The sequence below is a fragment of the Helicoverpa armigera genome, chromosome 31 (genome assembly GCF_030705265.1).
Source record: "Helicoverpa armigera isolate CAAS_96S chromosome 31, ASM3070526v1, whole genome shotgun sequence".
NCBI classification, from domain to species: Eukaryota; Metazoa; Arthropoda; class Insecta; order Lepidoptera; family Noctuidae; genus Helicoverpa; species Helicoverpa armigera.
In genome coordinates, this window is record NC_087150.1 from 718,113 (window position 1) to 742,859 (window position 24,747).

General features: G+C 39.5%; 1 protein-coding gene across 1 annotated transcript; it reads right to left on the bottom strand.

Moving 5' to 3' along the window:
• Positions 1-24,220, bottom strand: LOC110380267 (uncharacterized). Its single transcript, XM_049840138.2, has 12 exons — positions 23,821-24,220; positions 18,403-18,517; positions 16,941-17,108; positions 15,854-15,900; positions 15,137-15,200; positions 12,560-12,613; positions 11,804-12,224; positions 10,951-11,073; positions 9,293-9,454; positions 8,163-8,342; positions 6,295-6,443; positions 1-5,676 (listed from the first exon to the last, which is right to left on the bottom strand). Exons 1-12 carry the CDS (start codon positions 23,885-23,887, stop codon positions 4,527-4,529), a joined length of 2,700 nt encoding a protein of 899 aa, XP_049696095.2. The 5' UTR covers positions 23,888-24,220; the 3' UTR covers positions 1-4,526.
• Between the last annotated feature and the right edge of the window lie 527 nt (positions 24,221-24,747).

A 24,747-nucleotide genomic window follows, 5' to 3' on the forward strand; every position in this document is an offset into this window, starting at 1 on the left:
TTGATGTTACAAAATTTTTATATTGACACAAAACCAAATAATCTAGGCTTAATTTACCAGTTTCTAGTGAGATACAATTATCATCTAGATAAATATCATATCAGAATTGTACAAAGTAAACATATATACTTTGAGAAGGCACTAAAGGTAAACAATTTTGATACAATACAAATACAAATTTAAACAAATAAACTTATGCTTAAAATAACGATTCAATTGTAAAAGTTATTTTTACAATTGTATTTACATTACTTTTTACCCAAATTTTATATTGAAGCCGAATTTTTTAATAAAAAGATGTATCAAGTTTGTTTACCTATAGTGAAGTGCCTACTCAAGTGGTATATAATGATATTGACAAATGGAATAAGACAATTATTCAGAGCTACATAATATTATGTAAAAGCATTTTGCAATGAGACAATGTTTCCCATACATATAGGATGACTGGTAATTAGTGACCGATCTCGAACCACACACCTTTTTTATATACCCCTTTATTTTAAGGCTGATTAAAACTTTGAACTTTGCCGGAATTTTCAGACAGCTGTGATTAATTAATCATCATCTGCCCAGCCTTTTTCCCAACTATGTTAGGGTCGGCTTCTAGTCTAACCGGTTGCAGCTGAGTACCAGTACTTTACAAGAAGCGACTGGCTATCTGACCTCCTCAACCCAGTTACCTGGTCAAACCCGTTGATAAGACTGGTGTCAGACTTACTGGCTTGTGACTACCCGTAACGACTGTCAAAGATGTTTTATGACAGCCAACATCAAACATCACATGTTCAAGTGTCTATCACTAGTTAGCAGTCACCCCATATGATATGTATTTGATAAATTCCTTGTAAACAGAGTTACCCAAGACCATTTTGTGGTTTCCTTACAAATTACTTGCTACAGTCGATTGCAGCGTTTCACACATGCTTTATATAGATTATACATAACTATTTTTATATTTTAATACAAGAGACATCGCCTCTATGACTTACGAAAGAACATATTTACAAACTTTCTTCTTAGCTACAAAATCCCACCTGATATTATCAGCTATTCAAATATTTTAGTCCAAATGTGACAAAAATTAATCTTTTTGTCTTTTGACTACCCGTAACGACTGCCAAAGATGTTCAAATGACAGCCGGGACCTACAGTTATCGTGCATTTCGAAACACATACATTTTTTAGCATGGTACATGTGTGAAAAACTTTATTTTGCAAAAATAAAAATTCTACCAGTAAGACAAAGTGAAGTTCAAATTAAAATATCAAAATACATATTTTTGTCGTTTTTCACACTTGGACTAAAACCTTTGATATTTTTCTACCAAGAGATGTTACATCCTATCATTTATTCCTATCGCACGCTCAATAATAACCTCATAAGACAAACAAAAAATACATATGACAATGGTCGTCAGATGGCGTTCAAATCAAATTGTTTTATTAATTTTAAGTCTATTATTGAACTTACGATAAATTTTGCCGTGTTTCACACTCCAATATAAACTGTAGCGCCTCATACAATCACATTAAATTACATATCTAAATACCGCCTCTACACTTATAAGTCGCTCACGTAAGTAGAATCATCGGCAAGAATCTTGAGCGCTGACCTTCACCTGCGCAGAAGTGATTTATTAGCAAAGAACCAATCCCGAGTGACGGCTATGACGCGATGCGCTGCGGGACAATCACCGCTTTAGCCCGCCCCCGCGCCTCACTTCATACCACAAAAAGGACCCATGAATTACTTCGACGCAGGTGAAGGTCAGCGCTCAAGATTCGTGCCGATGATTACAGTAAGTAGAAAGCAAGTAGTACCTATGTCGCTTACAGTACTTTTTTAGAACTTCTCAAGGAAATTACTTACGTAATTTTCACGGCAACAACTTACAACTGTAAAGTCGGGTAAAAGTTTCAATACCTTAACCTAATAATTTACTTAAACGAGATCCGAGAAAATCAGAGAAAAAAAACCTATAACTAAAGATAAATCAATAAATAACATGGCAATACTAAGATTACTCTTTGGGCTTTATTCTAGAACTTTCGACGATCATTTTTACCATTTTTTTTGTCAAACATGACACAGTTCTAGAATTCTAGCCATATCTATATATTCGGATATCTGCCAAATAATTACCCAGAGCCACATACCTCTTTTCCACGAAAACCGACATTTCAGTTTTCTTAAAGCCGGCCTCACGCTTGCAGCTTAGCTCTGTAAAACTCCGTAAGTCGCCTAGGCCCGGTTGTTCAAAGCTCAGTTACGTCAAGGTTAGGGTTAAATTCTAGTTACAGTAAAATTAACAGGGTTTAAATTCAAAAAGCGTTGTTGAAGTACCAGTTAGTTTAACGAACGTTAAAATTTCATTATAAAAAGGTCAAATTAACCGTGGTCAAAACTGACATCGGTCAAATTTTAACTTTAACTTTACCGTAACGTACGAACAACCGGACCTTTTACAAGTTACTTACGTAGTTTCGGAAGCATCTCACAAGAGTGAAGTCGGGATAATACATATATTTTTAAACAGTCTTTTTTACCAATTTTAATTGAAATACACACTATATATAGATTTATAAACTTAAATACACAGACGTTTTTAATAGTTACACAATTATACTACTTTCACTGGCGGTTTTCATTTGTGTATTTCTTTAAAACTATATAATATAAATTTATTTAAACCAAAATATTTAACATAATTCTTTTTTTTTAATTCATAAAGCAAAATCACATGATGGCAACACTGCTCACTTTATACAATCATCAAAAATTGAACAAAAAAAATATTTATATAATTTAGGAAAAAAAAACAGAAATCAGTTTTTATAAGTCTAAAAACTGTACACTGTTTCTATCTAACTGTGAATTTCTATAACCCATCTATGAATGGTTTTTCGATAAGAGATTGACATTTAACATAATTTATATGTAGCTAATGTCAAACTCCAATCTTATAGAAATTATAAACTGCTATTTTTTTTATATTAAGGAAAGATAGCGGAGATGCCATAAGGAAGGTAGGTCACGCGCCTTCTTGTAGGTCAAGCAACGTACAGTAGGCGTGATCAGTTACTAGACCTAACGAGACGTTCGGGTTCCTTGGAGCAATCTGTCAAAGAGTCTTGATTGATTGGTGATTTTATTTAGAAAATCATGAGTACGTGTAAGGGCGGAGCTAGTAACGTTCCTCGTCCCCCTCGCCCCGCATGTTGTCGTTACTTTCTTAGGAGATTTTGCGTTATGACATCTCCGCTAGTCATTTTGTTCTCCATGTAATGCTTGCAATATTTATTGCTGACTTTTGACACCATTTTATATAGTACCTAAGTATTCGCGTTTTTTAATTATTTCAATTCGAGAGTGAAACCACAAGATTTCACATGTAAATTTACTTGAAATTCCAACCTAACTTACTTAGCTAAAATCTACGTTTATATATTTTAAATATTTGCTATATATTATATCTAAATTCTTTAAATAGACATAAATTTAGAAATTACATATATTAGTTACCCTTTTTAAAGTATTTTTAAACTATGATATATACGAAGCTGTATTTAAAAACTAAAAGATATTTGTGCGAGAAAATAAACATATGTTTTTCGATAATTTTGAAACATTTTCACTACGTATTTTGAATGCCAACTGCCTATTGGTTTGTATGTATTTACATGAAACCGTTTTGGATCGACACGGCAGCAGAAAGTGCAGACGCCCTTAGATCTCAATTGTTTTCATGCAGTCAAAAAGTAACTTAATTTTTAACTTTGTAAATAGGGCTCTACAATATTAACTTCCTATAAGACCTTATACTGCATATTATTTACAATTATTTTTCGAAAAACTGTAGTATGCAAACAATAGTATATGATATTTTCATTAAATATTGCAAATTAAGGCTATCGAATCTAGAATTCGTTAAGCAAATATTTCCTTACTATTTAAATATTATATTTATGTTATCCACCAAAGTCTTAATATTAAGAACTTGAACATCTATAAGAATGAATGTTTGGTATTCATTCACGCAAAACTGCTGAATAGTATTTGAAACTTCGCAGTTCTGTACCGCTTATCATAGTTATCATCATTACACAAATGTTCCCGATTGCAGGAAGTTGTAGTAACAGGCGCTGGTCTACTACTTTCATATCCTAGACATGTATTATATCCAGAGAAAAAAAGAGGTTGGAAAAACCGGTATGTTTATAAAAAAATACCGGTATTTCCACTAACTTAAATTAAATGAACATACAAATTGTGTTCGGTATTACAAAACGTAATCAGAACTTTTTATAATTCGAGTTATAAAATAATTTTAATATATTATATTCGGTCGAATTTCACACTATTTAAACAACCGAATAATGTATATTCGATATAAACCATAGAGATCCATAACAACCCAAAAAAAGAAATCACGAACCACGAAAACCTATATATAATCACTAATTCTTTTTCTTTCGATATAATACGGTATATCACGCATGTAGCAGAACCAGCGACTGTACTCCTATTTATATATCCTACCCCACTCGTTAAAAATAACTTCGCAATTTGGTCGGTGAGCCTTAAATACCGCCACGCCCTCAGAACTGACACTCGTGTCTGTAAAATCTACAGAGACCAAGTTCGGGGCTGCCGTAGCCAGATGCTGCAAACTGCGGTCCGTCACACTTCTGTACCCGGTCACAGATAGAATCCTCAAATTGGACCGGTCGGGGCGCATACCCGGTTCAACTCCATCGTGGATGCCATTCCGGCCTATATGCACGTAGTTGATATTATCATTCTCTGCGCGGCCGAACCGGAGGATGGCTGAATCACTGATGAGGTGGTACCCAATGTGGTTGCCTATATGAATCGTTGATTGCCGCTGAGTCTCCAAATCAACGTGCATAAAAGGATTGTTGTGACGAATTTGCACGCGGGCCCTGTTTCCTAAGACAGGGATGATCGGGGGATCGGTGACCATCCCCCTGTCCCTCAAACGGGGGCATTGTTCAGCGCTTATGACGCATTGTACGCGTTGCGCCGGCATTTCTTCGTCATCATCATCGTCGTCGTCGTCTAGACGGCGCCTTTTAGCCAAATCGAGGGGGTCTTCGGGGTTGGCGCGGCGTTTGGAGGGGCCTGCTTCTTCCGCACCCGCTTGCGGGTTCGCGGGGCCTGGCTGTTCGGCACCCCCTTGTGCGTTCGCGGGGCCTGGTTGCGGGTTTGCGGGGCCCGGCTGTGGGTTCGCGGGGCCCGGCTGTGGGTTCGCGGGGCCCGGTCGAATAAGCCCCTGTTCTACAGCCATGGCTCCATACTCATCAAGCGTGGCATCGAACGCTCGCGCTAATTCCGGATCGACGCGATGTGCGTGAAACTGCGCTGCGGGCTCGACAGGCGGCACTGGGCGCGGTATGGGTACAATATGTACATCTCCGAGTACGAATGGAGCGGGGCCTTGTGCAGCTAAGCCCTCTTGAGGAATAGGTTGAGGAAGAGGACGAGGGGCCCCTTGAGCAACGGCTCTCTGAGCGGCCTGGCCGACGCGCTGGGCGACGGGCACCTGTTGAATGACGGGTGCAATCTGAGCGGGTATGGGGGCCCGCTCGGGTGCAACGTCCGCGTTCTGACGATTGTCTTCCGCCTGACGATTGGGCTGGATGACGATGATACTGTGTAGAAAAACAAAAAAACATTTTCTTATAAATAGGAACAAATATTTTATTTGTATTAAACCGAAAAGGAACCGATTTGAGAAAATATTTCACTGTTGGGAAGTTACACTGTCCCCAAGTGACATCTATGTAAACATTATAAAGAGGAAAAAAATTGTACTTTTGTTTATTGTTTGCAATGGTAAAACTCAAAAGCTACCCCCAAGTAACATAAGCTAAGCGGGTGAACTGTTCAAAATTAAACTCAAAAACGCAAATTAGGCTGATAAACGAGGAATTTTCGAACATAAAAAATAAAAGACAGCCCCCAAAAATTACTCCCGTAGTTATTCTTATAAAATATGTTCACTACTTCAATCGTGACTTATAAAGAACCTTTTTTATGGTTTGTCTACTTTTTGGCTCATGGCTCCGCGAATGGGGTATACTATAGGTGATTAAACCTGCAGCTCACTCGATAAGAAAAAGAGTATAGTTATCGGCACGGATATTGAGCTCTCGGCGGAAGAGTGGGGATCGCTTTGCGCACTGTACACATAAGGCAATAAACCAATAAATCGCTTCTGCGCAGGAGAAGGTCAGGGCTCAATATCCCTGCCGATGATTATAACTTACCGTCTCTCATGCGACCACCACGGGTTCCCCATGAGTATGTCTCCGGGGCGCTCCGGCGGCGGGTCGAGCGGTTCCGGTTCGTAATTCTGTTCGTCATCCTCGTCCGTCGCTTCCGGTTCCGGTGTCTTCACTCTGTAGTAGTCCGGTGCCTGTGGGAGGTGAAATTCATATTCGTTTATATATGAATAAAGTACATTGAGGTATTAGATAGTATAGTCCTCTTGTATTCTACCATTACTGGTGTACAAATGTTAAGAGGCTGAATGCACCCATAACACTCTCTTTCTCTCTCGTACGTATTTACGTATCGTACCTGTAGACGCGACGTTCGTAACGTTCATAACTTACATATAAATTAATAGCTTTAAAATGAGTTGAAAAAATGAATTGTTGTTCGTTAGTCTGATTAAAACTCAAGAACGGCTGGGCCGATTGCGCTGATTTTGGTTTTAAAATGTTTGTCTAGGTCTAGGGAAGGTTTGAACGATATGAAGTTCGCGGGAGCAGCTAGTCAAAAATAAAAATTAACCAAGTTCTGTATTTACATATGGACTCGTTAATAATGTACGTTGATAAGTAATACAGATATTGTTGTTGAAATATCATTTTAAGAGGTAAGTTTACAACTTTTTTGTATCGAGAAAACTTTTCGAGAACGTGTTTTGAAATCAACAGGGTTCTCAGAAATATGTTCAAGATTAATATATATTTTTTTTGCCGTCAAAAACTGTATGGATATGGCCAAAAAATTGTTTGGGTCAAGCCAATTTCGGCATTCAGTGCCTTAAACTTATAAACTAACAAAATCAATATAATCAATCAAAATTATATAGTATGAAAGCAAATAAATTGCAGGAAAAACATTATCATTTTACATTGAATCATTTAATAATCATTTACACTAGTAACATTTATCAATAAGCATGGCAAATAATTGTTTTTTATATAACTTCAATGTTTCATTTTTTAAATAATGATGTACTAATTTGTTATAAATTCGAATAGCTATGCAATATGAATTTTTACTGAACATTGCTGTGCGTTGTTTAGGTATATTAAGTTTATCTTTATTTCTATTGATCTTACAGGAAATTTCAAATAAGTATTGATTTTCATAAACAAACACACATATTTCATAAACATATAGGCATGGTAGCGGTAGAATATCATACTTTTTAAATAAAGGAACACGACTGTCTAGAACTCTAGATAATCAGCTCCACATACAGACCTGAATATTTTTTGGGATTATTTTGATGATGTCAACTAGTTAAAAAATGACAATAAGTTGGCCACTATCAGTCAGATTGGCAGTGTCAGATACTGCCAATGTCAGTCAGTTTGGATGATATGATAGTAAGATTGACAAATTCAGATCCCTCAGTGTGATATTTCCAATCAGTTTGATATTGTCAATCAGTTTAATACTGTCAGTCATTTTGCCACTATCCGTCAGCCATTTTGCCACTGTCCGTCAGTCATGTTGCCACTTTCCATCAGTCACTTTGCCACTGTCCGTCAGTTTAACATTGTCAGTCAGTTTCCCACTGTCCGTCATTTTGCCAATGTCCATCAGTCACTTTGCCACTGTCCGTCAGTCACTTTGCCACTGTCCGTCAGTTTCTCACTGTCCGTCAGTTTGCCACTGTCAGTCACTATTGCAATGTCAGTTAATTTGCCATTGTCCGTCAGTCACTTTGCCACTGTCCGTCAGTTTCTCACTGTCCGTCAGTTTCTCACTGTCCGTCAGTTTGCCACTGTCAGTCACTATCACAATGTCAGTTAATTTGCCACTGTCAGTCAGTTTAACATTGTCAGTCACTTTGCCACTGTCAGTCATTATACCACAGTCAGTCATCAGCACATACCTCAATCTCCCAGGTGTCGAGGTCGTGGTGCGGTGCAGTGGTGTCGCTCCACGAGTGCGTGTGTTCGGGCGTGGCGTGCTTGTCGTCGGGCGGCGCGCAGTACAACTCCTCGAGGACAGGCAACCAGCCCAGCGCCGATATCTCCGAGTCCGCGAGGGGAGAACCGCGGACGTCTATGATCTGGTGAAGAGTGAAAGGTGATGATTGTCTTATTCTGCTGAAAGCATTGGCTTCTGAAGTCTTGAGTACGAGTGTGTGGGAGCGATAGTAGGTCAGGAATGTATTTTTTGCATTTATTTATTGGCACACCAACAGCATTACAAACAATGAAAGACATGACAATTATCTATGTAGGTATATAACTTTTCAAACTCTTGGATATTTTTGACTAAAGGTGAAACTTCAAGTATGAAATCCTTGAGCAAGAGAAGATTGATGCTTATCCTTTTTTGTACGAGAAAATCAGTAGAACAGAGTGGATGTTTTATCTCACGAACTCCCTTCTGTAATTCTGTGTGTAAATTAACACAATAAAACTTTATTTTCAAAAGCAACACATTCGTTTATTTTATTCTAAACCATAAGATAAAGTCGTATATATTTTACAAACCTTCAGTTGCCTGAAGCCGTATCTAGTGGCGAGCGAAGCATAAGCCACGCATTCCGTCAGCCGCTTACAGTCGCGCATGTACACTTGTTCCAGGGACAACTTGCTATTAGTCATTGTACAAGTGACTTACCCTCAGGTGCCGGAAGCCGTATCTAGTGGCGAGCGAAGCATAAGCCACGCATTCCGTCAGCCGCTTACAGTCGCGCATGTACAGTTGTTCCAGGGACAACTTGCTATTAGTCATTGTACAAGTGACTTACCCTCAGGTGCCGGAAGCCGTATCTAGTGGCGAGCGAAGCATAAGCCACGCATTCCGTCAGCCGCTTACAGTCGCGCATGTACAGTTGTTCCAGGGACAACTTGCTATTAGTCATTGTACAAGTGACTTACCCTCAGGTGCCGGAAGCCGTATCTAGTGGCGAGCGAAGCATAAGCCACGCATTCCGTCAGCCGCTTACAGTCGCGCATGTACAGTTGTTCCAGGGACAACTTGCTATTAGTCATTGTACAAGTGACTTACCCTCAGGTGCCGGAAGCCGTATCTAGTGGCGAGCGAAGCATAAGCCACGCATTCCGTCAGCCGCTTACAGTCGCGCATGTACAGTTGTTCTAGGGCCGGCAACTTGCTGAGTGGCATCAAAGAGGCTGGTTCAAACCATTCGCACTCTGATACGTCTAGGTACTGTGGAAGGAAGAAAAATAACATTCAAATTCTTTATTGCAAACTAAGTGGCATAAAAGGATCTTATAACTAGGTACGTACTTAGAACTTAGTTGCCCGTTAAGGCATTGCAATTTATTAACATATATACATTAACATTATATTCCTATGTTACTACTTATAAATAAAACTAATAACTATTACAGAACTAAATTTAGTGAGATCATACTATATATGTATATGTATATATATCTTAATTTCTAGTCTTATAATCTAGCTGAACATATCACATTATTTACATTACATTCATTTCTCATTATATTATTATTTTTCTTCGAGAAACTCTTTTACAGAGTAATACGCTTTTTGAATAAGGAAATCTTTAAGTTTCCTTTTAAATACATGTATGAATAGTAGATGAAAAACGCCTCTAAAAGGAAGTACGAGTATATAACAAGAAAACAGCGGCCAAATGCGAATAAGACTCGCACACGAATGGTTCTGCACATTATTCAAGAAGATAAATATATTTGTTGTATGGACATAAAATAATAAAAAACAATAAAACAAATATTTGAGGGAGGCTCCTCAAATATTTGTTTTATTTTTTTAAGTTAGTAAAATACTCGATATTGTGGGCGTATTTCAAGCGTGAAGTTGTATATTCCAGTAATTTAGTAATTTCAGTTTTCATTAGCGGCTACAACAACTGTTTATGATAAGTTACAGCCTGGTGACAAACGGACATCGAAGAATAGTAGTAAGGTGTCATTCTACCGCCTAGGTATTACCCTTCACTGTACTTAAAAACGTTAACAGAACCCTAAAAATAAACTCAAAAAAAAGTCATCAAAATTGCCAACTGCGCAAATTTTTTCCTAATTTGAGGACTCAAAAACCGGCCAAGTGCGAGTCGGACTCGTGCACGAAGGGTTCCGTAAATTACAGTTAAATCAACCTATCTCAAAAACTATAAGAGATACTTTGATCAAACCAAAAATCGTTGAAAGAGTTAATTAGCATGCATCACCTCTATTTTTTTTAGAATTTTATACCCCGTAGTTATAAAAATAGAGGGGGGGGGACATACTTTTTACGACTTTGAGAGCTGATATCTCAAAAACCGTTCACTTTAAGAAAAATGTTTTTTAGAAAACTTTATATCATTTTAAAAGACCTTTCCATTGATACCCCACACGGGTATGTACATCGAAAAAAAAAATTTCATCCCTCAGTTACATGTATGGGGGGCCCCACCCCCAATTCTTTTTTTTACTATTTAGTGTCATATTTTTGTAGCGGTTCATACAACACATATTCCCATCAAATTTCATCACTGTAGTACTTATAGTTTCCGAGTAAATCGGCTGTGACAGACGGACAGACGGACAGACGGACAGACGGACATGACGAAACTATAAGGGTTCCGTTTTTGCCATTTTGGCTACGGAACCCTAAAAAGTAAACAACATAAATCCTCAAATTCAGAAAAAAGTCGCAAAAATCCTCAAACTGACCTGCAAATGTGGCAGGTGATCCTGCACCTTGCCCAAGAAAGACGTGTTGAGCGGCAGATTGTAACATCTGGTGCCGCGAAGAGATAGCTTCGTAAGATTCCGAGGCAACTGGCGAATAGTCGTCTGTAGGATAAATGTTCAGAAATTGGACCTCTATATTACTTTAATAAATGACGATGATGTCCTCCTAGCCGATTATCGGCTACGGCGGCTGTTCTTATGTAAGGAGATCAGTCAGCTGCGCAGAACATATTATAGTGCACGAGCTTTTGCTTGGACACAGGTGCACTCACTATTCCTTCACTCTCATAGCAGGATGGGACGGTAATCCGACACCACCGGAGAGAGATCACAAGCAGGACCGACATTTAAGTGTTCTCCGATGCACGGGTGTATCAATCACCAACTTTCAGGCTCCGGGCTACTTTGTGAAAGTTTCTACAACCCACAAGGTGATTTCTGCCCCTCCTGGGAATCGAACCCGAGACCTAGTGCTCAGCAATAATAATACATATAATAAAAAGGAATCCTCTTTTTTATGTTACCAGGGAAGAGCTAGCTTTCCAATATTGAAAGGGTTTTTTCAAATCGGTTCAATAGTTTCGGAGCCTTTGGGGTACAAGCAATTTTTTTTTCTTTATTATACTAATATAGATCAGTACAAATCAGAATGGATACAAAACTGTCGTAATTTTTCATTGAATAATATTGCATTTTATATTGAACATTTAAAGTGGAAAAAAGGGGTACATTTTTGGAAATAATTTGATAGCTGCAATAAGAAATAAGTATACCGGTTTCTTTAAACCACATGAAGAAACTAAACTTACAAACATACAAAAAAAAAACTTACCATCTTGCAATCAATATTAAAATACTCCAAAGCGAGCGAAGTGAGGTGGGGACATTTTCTCCTCAGATCCCGCAACAGAGCAGCCGTCAGAGTAAACTGCGGGCCTTTGCAATTACCTCGATCATCATCGAAAACCGGAAAACCCTGCGCATCTTTCTTTGGTCCCGAATTGCTCGAATTACTCGAATTGCTCGGATTACTCGAATTGCTCGGGTTATTCGAATTGCTCGGGTTACTCGAGTTGCTCGGATTACTCGAGTTGCTTGGATTACTCGAGCTGCTTGGATTGCCGGAATTGCTCGCATTGCCCGAGTTAGAAGTTGACGACTCCCCAGAATTGGAAGTCGTGGCTTCCGATGCTTTTTGAGGAGCTTTGATTTCGGCTTCCTCTTTATCCGGCCAGCGGGGTGTTACTGCGAAACTGGTTAAAGAAAAATTATATGGGTTTAAAGTTATGTGGAAAAAATTGGGTCAATTATTGAGCTATTTTTAAAGATATTTTAATTTATGGACTTTTGTCACATTAAGTTTAAAAAATAGTAAAAATAACTTTAATTCGAAGTGAAGTTTTTTTTTTAGCCAGAACTTAAATATGTGAAAATGAGCCAATTTTTTCAACATGTAAAAAGTGATAGTAAGTAACATAAACCATTCACCACCATCTTTAATAACACTTCACACCAAAGAAAAAGGGAACCCCATTTTAAATGTTCGACAAACAAAGAAAAATTTAAATTTTCAAAAAAATCAACTTACGCTTGGTATCGCCTGTAGCTTTGCTCGGCGAGATTAGCCAAAATAATATCTCTCCTTTTCAATTTTAACATACGCATGAAAAAAAAGGAAAAAAAAAACTATTTTTTTTAACTCCCAAATTTTTTTTTAAAGGAAATATATGAAATTTTGTTCACAAAAAAGGTGGAAATATTGTCTATTTATTTCAATGAAATACTAAAATAGAGTAAAACTAACATAGAGACGAGATTCCATTAAAACCGTTTTATAAAGAATTCTTATAAAGAAACATTTGTATGCGGCACTCATCATAGCATCTACCTAGCCTTTTCCCAACTATGTTGGGGTCGGCTTCCAGTCTAACCGGATGCAGCTGAGTACCAGTGTGCCACAAGGAGCGACTGCCTATCTGACCTCCTCAACCCAGTTAGCCGGGCAACTCAATATCCCTAGGTAAGACTGGTTGTCAGACTTACATAGCGTATTTTTTGTTCGCAAACAAATGTGTACGAAGAATTTTAGTGAAATCTCGCCGTAATAGATATTATAGTTACCGGCACGGATATTGAGCTCTCGGCGGAAGAGTGGGGATCGCTTTGCGCACTGTACACATAAGGCAATAAACCAATAAATCGCTTATGCGCAGCTGAAGGTCAGGGCTCAATATCCGTGCCGATAACTATAAGTATATGTATATTTGTCCGTCTCTTTGATCTCTGAAAAAGCTGGAAGTATTTGGACTGACTTTTTATGATTAATAATATAACTATTTAACCAGTAAATTGGATTTAACCAATTAGATACCATAACTACATCAACTTTCAATGAAAATTAGTCCATTCATTTCCGAGTTACAAAGGCGCAGGCAGACATACATATACTTTTCTAAACAACAGCTATATTTTTCTATGCTAAAAAGCATTCGATAAGAAACTAGCTTCCTCCAGCGGTTTCACCCGCAACCAGTGGGAACTACTTTTCAAATCGGCAAAGTAATTCCTGAGATTAAACAAACAAACTCTTCAGCTACATAACATAAGGGTGGGTTCCACCATTTATAGTTACCGGCACGGATATTGAGCTCTCGGCGGAAGAGTGGGGATCGCTTTGCGCACTGTACACTTATGGCAATAAACCAATAAATCGCTTCTGCGCAGCTGAAGGTCATGGCTCGATATCCGTGCCGATAATTATAACTATAACGATAACCAAACCATAACCAGCCGTATACTTGCCGCCCATTGGTCAAATCGCGATTTGACAACTGAAAATGGTTCGGTCATCGTTATAGTTAAATAGTGCAAGGAAAGATAGCGGAGATGCCATAAGGAAGGTAGGTCAGGCGCCTTCTTGTAGCTCAAGCAACGTACGGTAGGCGTGATCAGTTACTACAACTAACGAGACGTTCGGGTTCCTTGGAGCAATCTGTCAAAGAGTCTTGATTGATCGGCAATCCTAACTAATATTATAAATGTGAAAGTAACTCTGTCTGTCTGTCTTTCTGTCTGTCTGTCTTTTCTTCACGCCTAAACTAATGGACTGATTTGAGTGAAATTTGGTACAGACATAGTCTGGAACTTGAGAAAGGACATAGGATAGTTTTTATTGCAAAGAAATACAAAAATAAAATTATTCCGGACATATAGCGCCATCTATTGGTCAAACCATAAATCTGCCGCAAGTCACTATTCCACGCGAACGAAGTCGCGGGCAAAAGCTAGTTTTATATAAAAAAAATCGGGTTCTAAGGAAGGCGTGTAAGGTCGGAGCTAGTAACGTACAGTCAACTTCAGGTCAGTGGTAACAGTTTTATAGGAGAATCGTACTTATTACTATTGAGTTAAGGTGCATGACAGTTACCACTGATGTGCAGTTTACTGTACCTCGTCCCCCGAACATCCACATTTTGACGCTACTTTCTATGGAAGTAAGTTAAAAAATTGTGATTCTAATAAGTCCGCATTTTAGATTGGCCAAAAATATTAGACACGTATTTTTTAATTTTAACAAAACATTAACCGTCTTACCACAAAAACTTTAAAACGTCAGTTTAAGTCTTGTCTAAAAAAATGTCAGATTATGACGTTGATATATGGTTCATTTTGCAGCCACAATTTTTTTAGACAAGTGTAAAACAGGTGTTTAAGTTTTTGTAGTAAGGCCATAAATATTTACTAAGATATAACGAAACAAAGGTTGAGAGTGGGGGCTCGTGACGTCACGTCTATGTAAATTACTTAGAAGTGACGTAACACAAAATTCAATCGTGTTGTATCTTCGTTGTTATTTGTTTGTGAGAGAAAATAAAAAATCATCATCATCATCATCTCAGGCATAGGACGTCCACTGCTGAACATAGGCCCCCCCTTAGATCTCCACAGATACCTGTTGGAGGTGACCTGCATCCAGCGTCGACGGCGACCTTTATAAGGTCGTCTGTCCAATAAAATAAAAAATACGTGTTCATTATTTTAGGGTTATAAAAGACGGACTAATATATGTTTTTCATTTGCCACGCCCATTTTTCGTTATGACATCTCCGCTAGTTCTTGTTAACAGTTATTGAAGATTTTTGTTAATACGTTCAAGAAAACTTACCGTGGTAGATGCGGGTACCACATTCGAAGTAGAAAATGCTCTATATATGTTCCGCGAACCGCCCCTAGGGAATAAAAGTTTCTGTTCATTGGAAAAAGACTGCTGGCTAAAAAGGTCTTTTAAAAAAGCCAAAAATTACACGAGAATTATCACGTCATGTCATTGTTATCTGCCTTGCTTTACCAACTATGTTGGGGGCGGCTTCCAGTCTAACCGGATGCAGCTGAGTACCAGTGTGCCACAAGGAGCAACTGCCTACCTGATCTCCTCAACCCAGTTACCCGGGCTAACTGACTAGACTGATTGTCAGGCTTACTGGCTTCTGATTACCCGTAACGACTGCCAAAAATGTTCAAATGACAGCCGGGACCTACAGTTTATTGTGCTTTCCGAAACACGGAAGAACTCATTATGACAAGATGGTCACCCATCCACGGACCGACCGCATAGTTGCTTAACTTTATGATCGATCGATCCGCGCAGCTTTGCTTTACGGCCAATCCCAATATTTATGATTGATTGATGTTGATTTAGTTACTATATGTGTATCGAAAAACCCAGAAAAATCTAAGGAATACGGGAAAAATACAGATAAATTCCTAACATGCGTACTTTTCTTGTAATAATTTGTTATTTATCAATGAGTTTTAACCTAAGGCGCGGCCAACTTGTTCCGCGCGGATTATAGTATAGTTTAGCGTAAGGTCAGATACTCACCGGATTCTGCCTCTACGGGCGAATGCAAGTCCTGTATGCCCAGACATCTGTAACAACAAACATTTATCATTATAAACAGAAAAAAAATATTACTCTAGTTATCGGCACGAATCCTGAGCTCTGACCTACATCGGCGCAGAAGTGATTTATTAGCAAAGAACCAATCCCGAGTGACGGCTATGACGCGATGCACTGCGGGACAATCACCGCTTTAGCCCGCCCCCGCGCCTCACTTCATACCACAAAAGGGACCCAATAAATTACTTCTGCGCAGGTGAAGGTCAGAGCTCAAGATTCGTGCCGATAACTATAACACGCTTCTATTAGGTCGACCTGTATGTAAATATTAACTTCCAAGGACCTTAGCGTCATGAAAATTGACAGCTGTATGTAGTTCTGATGACAAAACAATAATATGGTACTTAAATCGTTTTGCAGGTTTTAAGAATCTTTCACAAAGCAGCCCAAAGTGGTCGTGCTTGTGATCTCTCTCCGGTGGTGTCGGATTGTCGTCCCATCGCGCTATGAGAGTGAAGGAATAGTGAGTGCACCTGTTTCCCACTAGTAAGTTATTAATTAACTCGTGTTATGGGTGCTAACACAACTGATAAACTACAAATAGCTACATACATACTTATAAATACATATTTTAACACCCAGACCACGACCAACAAGCATGCTCATCACACGAATGTCGACCCCGATCAAACCCGGGACCTCAGGTTCGGCAGTCCGGCATGGTGACCATTGCGCCATCGAGGTCGTCACTCGATAAGAAGAAGTAATAATGGGGTCCACGGCCGATTTCGGCTACGGCGGCTGTTCTCACTTAAGGAGATCAGCCAGTTGCGCAGGACATATTATAGTGCACGAGCATTTGCGCAGACACAGGTGCACTCCCTATTCGTACACTCTCATAACCCGATGGGACGGCAATCCGACACCACCGGAAAGAGATCAGGCGCACGACCGACATTTACGTGCTCTCCGATGCACGGGTGAATCAACCACCAACTTCCAGACTACGGGCTGCTTTGTGAAAGTTTAAGAAAACCCACAAAGCGATTGACGAAGAAGAAGTACATACCTGCTATGTCTATTAGCGTATCCAGTGAGCAGCAGTTCAGTAGTGGCGGCAGAGAGGCAGTGCTTCAGGAACCAGTGGAGCCGCATCTGCCCGACGGGAACCGTCCTCGCGTCCACTCGCGTCCAGAGAGTACGATCGCATATTAGCGCGCCGAGACGGGGGCAGGTGCTGGAATATAAGAATAACATATTATTTTTTGATATTTACGAATTTGTTGGTAATTTATGACGGACGCAGTAGTAGCATTTCTCTCCTCTTAGGCTATGATAAGCCTGGCATAATCTGTAGATTAAATCGCTTGTAAAAAAAAATAAAGAGAACAAAAAAAATATTTATAGCCCACCTAATTTTCCCGTGGTTTTACTCGCGTTATGATTATGAGGGAACTGCCCGTATCGGGATAAAATATAGCTTATGTTGCTTGGGAAAAAAGTGGCGTTCTAACAGTTACGTTTTCAAATCGGTTCGGTAGTTTTGGACCCTTTAGGATACAAACAAACTTAACCAATTTGAAAAATTCTAACTATCTCGGGAGTTTACGACTATTTCCGAGAAATATAGGCTTATATTTTATCCCGGTACGGGTAGTAGTGCCCACGGGACGCGGGTGAACAGCTAGTATTTTATATTTAACATCACTACATAAGCAGTTGCAACGATGAACGAGAAAAACTAGAAACGCCATCACTCACAAACGTTTTAGGATATTCGTATGGTCGAGGAAAAATATCGTACAGCAAAAAGAAAATAAACAACTTGTTTGCTCAAGTAACTAGTTTTGGAATCTCAATAATATTAAATCTTTACTTTTGGAATAACTAAAAAATCAACGAAAAAAAATCCTGTCTAAACGCGAGCAGCATGGCTACAGCACAGCTAAGGGTCTTCCCACACTACTCTACTTATCGCCGATCAGCTATTCAAACGGCTGACGTTGCGAAGTGTCGTCCGAGCCTAGCTACCGCGTCGACAAATGTGGGGAGACCCTAAGTCGAAAATCTGGGCTTTATTTTTTTACATATTTATCGAATAAAAAATTCGCCGTTATAGCAATAGCATTAGCAGGTTTGAAACGCATCAAGGTAATTATTTTGACTATGTTGGGGTCGGCTTCCAGTCTAACCGGATGCAGCTGAGTACCAGTATTTAAGAAGCGACTGCCTAACTTACTTCCTCAATCCAGTTACACACAATGACAATTTTGACTAAGTACATAAAATAGCCAGCATTCGAAACATGTTTGTTCATAAAATTAAAAGGGTACATCTAAAATTTTCGACGTTGTTCACCCCCCCTCCTCCCGATTGGAGTCAAATCCTTACTACACAGCTCCTCACCTCGAAATACCGCGTCCAAATGTTTGCATAGATTTGAACGCATACCGCATCGTTCTTTTGCAACCTAATGCAGCACACAGCACTATTGGTCTTCGATACGGTAAAGTTTCAAGTTAAATACTCACTATCCCAAAGCCTTGAGGTCCATCGGCGAGCAGTACTTGAGGATGTAGAGCAGGACATCATCAGACAGGTCCAGGAGTTGCACCAGGCCCTTGTAGCTGTTCTCGGTCACCGACGCTGCGGGAGAAAGTACCTCGTTAGGATATATCTGCACTTCTATGATATTTCCAAGGCCGATTCCGGCCACGGCAGCTGTTCTCATATAAGGAGATCAGCCAGCTGCGCAGTACATATTATAGTGCACGAGCATTTGCGCAGACACAAGTGCATATTCCTTCAATCTGATAGCCCGATGGGACGGTAATCCGACACGACCGGAGAGAGTTCCGGCGCAGGACCAACATTAACGTGCTCTCCGATGCACGGGTGAATCAATCGCCAACTTCCAGACTACGGGCTGCTTTTGCTACAAAACTAACGAAACTACTAAACTGAACCGATTTGAAGCTACAATCTTCCTAACTAACAAAGGCTATATTTTATTCCGGTACGAACAGTAGTTCCCACGGAACGCGGGTGAAACCGCGGCTAGTGCTTGATATATTTAGTTGTATTTTTTTCTGAGGGTAACCTGTTCATTAGTAGCAAAATGCAGACTTAAGTTAAAACTGCTTTTAAGATTCTAATGATATCCATCACCATTAATTTAAGAGCCCAGCTCTTGTCGGTGCAGCTCCTTCCATTTACACCTATCTAGCGCCAACTCCTGAACTTCCTTATACGTCACGACGATTTTATCAAAAACATCGTGGAAGGGAAGGTCGAAGGAAAGAGAGGAAGGGGTCGTCCAAGGTATAAATTAAAGCAAATTAAAGAAAATGATATCCAATTGACACATTATTACTGTTACTGTTACAGCCGTTTTATCGTCCCACTGCTGGGCACAGGCCTCCTCTCACACGGAGAGGGATTGAGCATTAATCACCACGCTTGCTCAATGCGGGTTGGCGATTTCAGACTTTATAGTCCAGGTTTCCTCAAGATGTTTTCCTTCACCTTTTTATCAGCCATTGGCATCTAAGATATACTTAGAAAGCACATACAAACTTAGAAAAGTTGCATTGGTACTTGCCTGACCTGGAATCGAACCCGCACCCTCATATTTGAGAGGTTGGTTCTTTGCCCACTAGGCCACCACGACTACTTACTAAATTACTTACTGACACATTATTAAATTAGCAAAATTGAGCCCCTGGAATCGAACCAACTCATACTTGAGAGATAGATACTCTATTAGGTACACCAATTTTTATATTTTCGATCTTAGATCTGGTTAAAGTAGGTCATAATGGGCGGTCTTGTTGCTAAGAGCGATCTCTTCCGGACAACCTTTGGATGGATTGAGATGAGAAAGAAATTATTATACGGTAGGCAAGGCGTACACTTGCTCCTACAATTTGCGTACCTTTTAATAATACTATTGAGAGAGAGGTCTTTTTATAATCATAATTAAGGATATTTTAGTAAAAAAGGCTGTAACTGATTATTTCACAGATACACGCAGACAGCAGCTCTGAAGTGGACAAAGTGTTTTTTTGTGTGTTTTGGAATATAATTTAAAACAATCTTGTTTTGGAATATAATTTAAAACAATTTTGTATTGTATAGTTGTAATTTAATTTTTTTGCTCGTTTTTGTTCAATGTCGATAACGGCAACAGGTAGAACGCCGGTTTGTGTAATTTTGACGTTAAAAAGGGCTTATCTAATTAGCCTACTTTAATTAACCGTTTTGACTTTGACTTTGGATGATTTTAGATTTTGATTTACAATATTATTGAGAGGACCCACCAAGCCAAGCCAGGATGACTTCCAAAAAGTTCAACGTGCAAGGGTCATCACGTCGGCGCAAAGTGCAAGTTGTGTGTAGTGCGCGTGAATTCCGCTCGACGCATCACGGCCTCGAGTAGACAATATTGATTTATCGTAAATATAGAAATGTCCATATTCCCCCATTTCACCTGATGCTTTTATTGAACAAACTACAAAAAAAATCGGTAAAAAACTTTTAAGTTAAACGGTTTTATCTTATGTGCACTGAAAACTAGAAAATAAAAAAAACTGTTACTTACCTATAAACCTACATAGGTGGTCCCGGTCATATTAGACTAAAATAAAAACGTGGGGCCCATTACCTAACTATTGCTGTAATACTTTCTTCTAGAGGTATAATAGGTGTGGATTTCTACTTACTATAATCGTAACTGGAGATTTTGACAATCAATAATCAGCCGTAGCGGCTTCACCAGCGAACGCCGAGCTCATGATCTACCAAAGTATAAAGATATGCTTTGCCATAGGTAGGATTTCAGAGGGCCCCCACGTTTTTATTTTAGTCTAATATGACCGGGACCACCTATGTAGGTTTATAGGTAAGTAACAGTTTTTTTTATTTTCTAGTTTTCAGTGCACATAAGATAAAACCGTTTAACTTAAAAGTTTTTTACCGATTTTTTATTTTCTAGTTTTTAGTATTTAATGAAAATGCCTACCGAATATTCCTCATTCTATATATGGGTCAGCAGCGGTGAGGGAGTGCCAGACTCTTACTGACTAAAAACCGTTGTGTTTCGTCGTAGGCCTTTTATGTACCAGGACAATCCCGCAGCCCAGGCAGGCCTTGGCCCTGTTGGGCCCCGCTGGGGTTGCTGACAGTATTCTACTTGAGTTGCCCTTTCATTTGATACCCATATTGAGGGGGTTGTGGAAAAAATATGTAATCCGCCATTTTGTACCGGCGGTCATCTTGGATTTACAATGTTATTGATATTACTATATTGTATTGTCATCGGATTTAAAGGTGTGTACCAAATTTCAGATCAATCTGACAACAGCAAGGTACTTAAATTTGAATTACTAAATTTGACCCAAGAATAAATAATAAAACAAACAGGGTAAGCTAAATAAAACCGTTTAAAAAAAGAGAAATCGAGAGAATTCGGATGTTTGTATTTTTTTTCTTTTTTTGTTTGTTCGGGTCTCCGTCGTTGAAAAAAGTTTTTACAAAAGAAATTAAGAGACAATTTTTGAAAACACAAAAAGGCAACAAAAAATCTATTACGTGCAACGGTCTAGAAGTCGGTGGCGAAATAAATATAGCTGCGTGCTTTAGACACCGAATTATAGACCGATGCACCTAAAACCAGCGCTTAGCAACCCTCTTGGGGGAAGCCTCTAAGCATAAAGCTGACGCATGAACCTTTTGCTTCCAGTACTATAGTTCTGTGTATATTACTACTCCAAGCTGTAATACTGGAGACAATAAACGTTTATTCTATTCTATTCAAATAGTATGTTTTTGCTATTAATAGCAACCGACAAACAAACTTTTTGTAATTTAAAGTTAAACTTCCTGAGAAAATCTGGCTTTGAGCAAACGTGGTTTTTATCGAGAGCGGATAAGCCGTACCTTCTTAATGACACAGTGTTTGTATGACTGCCTAATCAGTCTAGTAATTGCACAGCATGACTGCTGTGCAAAAGACCCGAGTTCGATTCCCGGGTCGAGCCGAAATAGGAAGAGTTTTAGACACTTGCACAAAGCAGCCCGGAGTCGGGAGGTTGGCGGTATTTCCCCCCGTGGCTGGGAAGCCTCGTGTCGCCGGCGTCCCCGAATGCTACTCAGTAGCAGTCGTTGTTGCAATTAAACGTCAGACGCCATCAGGAGGAATTCGTCGATAGAGTTACCGCGGCGCTGGTGGCTTCGGACTACCCGCAATGACTACCATCCTCCGAGCCTTTTTTCCCAACTATGTTGGAGTCGGCTTTGTCTAACCGGATTCAGTTGAGTTCCAGCGCTTTACAAGAAGCGACTGCCTATCTGACCTCCTCAACCCAGTTACCCGGACAACTCAATACCCCTTGGTTAGACTGGTGTCAGATTTACTGGCTTTTGACTACCCATAACGACTGCTAAGAATGTTCAATGACAGCCGGTACCTACAGTTTAACAGGCCATCCGAAACACAGTCATTGGTGTCCAAGACATACTTAAAAAGTACCTACATACAAACTTAGAAAAGTTGCATTGGTACTTGCCTGACCTGGAATCGAACCATGCACTCATACTTGGGAGGTTGGTTCTTTACCCACTAGGCCACGACGAAATTAAGATACTTGCATATGATGGTAAAATCAGCCATCGCGCGGTACGCGACGGGAAGTTGCAGTGGGTGGAGCACCTTAGGGTCCGTTCAGACAGACCGGCTCGGAGAGAAGAGCAAATTCTTAACTCGTTGAAAATCGAGTACTTATTGTTTGTAGTAAGGTTTATTTTTGAATGTGCTTTTGTCATTAAGAATGCTCGAAGGCGCACGGTGTGAAATAATAGGAGGAGCCAACCGACTCCGATCGTGTATTTTTTTTTCTTGACGTTTGGCTCCATTTGCATGCTCTTTAATGCTCGCGCAGCCGATCGGCTCCGGTCTGTGTGAAAAGAAAAATGCGCGCCGATGCTCTCCGACCCGGTCTGTTTCAACGGACCCTTAGGGTTTGTTAGGTGATTAAACCTGCAGCTCACTCGGTAAGAAGTGTTTGGATGACTCTGCAACCGACCAGTACTCCTCAACCCAGTTATCCGAGCAACCTAATACCCCTTGGTAGCATTGGTTGTTAGATTTATAGGCAACCAATGACAGCCGGGACCTACAGTTTAACTTACTCAGACTCCCACATGGATAGATTTTATTAGTAAAATTATGTCAATGAAAAAATGATGTCGGGACATCTTTTCACACACGGTCGGTTAGCCCCATGGTAAGTTATTAATTAACTTGTGTTATGGGTGCTAACACAACTGATAAACTACATTATACATATTTATAAATACATATTGTAACACCCAGACCACGGCTAACAAGCATGCTCATCACACAAATGTCGACCGAGCCGGGAATCGAACCCGGGACCTCAGGTTCGGCAGTCCGGCATGGTGACCATTGCGCCATCGAGGTCGTCAAAATGTTAAGACTCGAGAAGAAGCTTATGGATCAACCGTTAGGTTAAAGTTCAACAACTCTTGATGTGGTTGCATTATGGGTATAGTGAATTTTTTTTTTAATATATGAAAACCGTAGCTCTTCTACGACTATGACAATATTATAAAGGTTGTATTGAGTTGCCCAGGCAACTGGGTTGAGGAGGTCAGATAGGACAGTCGCTCCTTGTAAGACACTGCTACTCATCTGCAATTGATTAGGCTGGAAGCTGACCCCAACATAGTTGGGAAAAGGCTAAGATGGATGGATTGCTTTACACAAGGAATGACAATAAGAGAATTGAACAAACAGCCATCACGTACACATTTAATATGAGTGTAGGTAGGCATATTATAATACTAATTTACCATCTCAATAAACAATGCATTTTTTCACAATTACTAAAATTTTTTTTTACAAAATATGTGTTTTACGTATAACTTACCATCCTGAACGCATCCGCTATCGTCCAGATCCTGTTTTGATGTATTTTCGGGATTTAGAGAACCCATTTTTACAAAATACCCTATTTAAAAGAATATCACTTGTCAATGCACTCACATCGGAATTTTATGAAAACAACGCAAGCGCACTCGTTAAGACAAAGAAAATCAAGAATAAACAAGGATATGAACTGCAGTATGCACACAAACAAACGCGGTTTTTATAATTTTGGAACAATTCCAAAAATATTAAATCGGTTCAGCTCAACAACTGAGTGCTCTAAGTGTTGACCAGTGTTGACCGAAGAAAGAAAACAACTAGAGATGCCTTGAATAAGTTATTGATTAATGCCTTTAGTCGAGTCTTTACAACAAGAAGTCCTAATCGATTGAGAAAGAAGCGTCAGCTAGCAATCGGTTTTGCCACTCTATTAGTTTCTTTATAATGTCAACTGTCAAGCAACGCGTAATGAAAACTATTATTTTAACCAATCAAATAAGTGATAACAATTTTTGTACGTAACTCTTATTGGTCAGATAATGCAAGTTGAATAAAGAAACCTTTTTTTGACAAGTGCTACTTATAGTTGCCATGGTAAAATTATGTCCCCTGATTCATGTTAAAAGACATCTGGGATAAAACCAAGTTGCGATTCAGGGGTGACGCATTTTATGTCATACATACGGCGCAACGGCACCATCATCATTCTCCTGACCTTATACCTATTTTTATTTGGGGTTGACGCATCACGTTCTCTTCTATGTTCTTCTGTCTGCCGTCATCTCACAAGTAGGTAACGTTCTTTCTAGACATGTCGACTTTCACACAATCCATCCATCGTTATCTGTCCGCATTCATGATCATCACCTTCCTCACAACATGGTACTCATTCCTCCGCATACGACTCAGCGGCAACGTTAGTATTTAT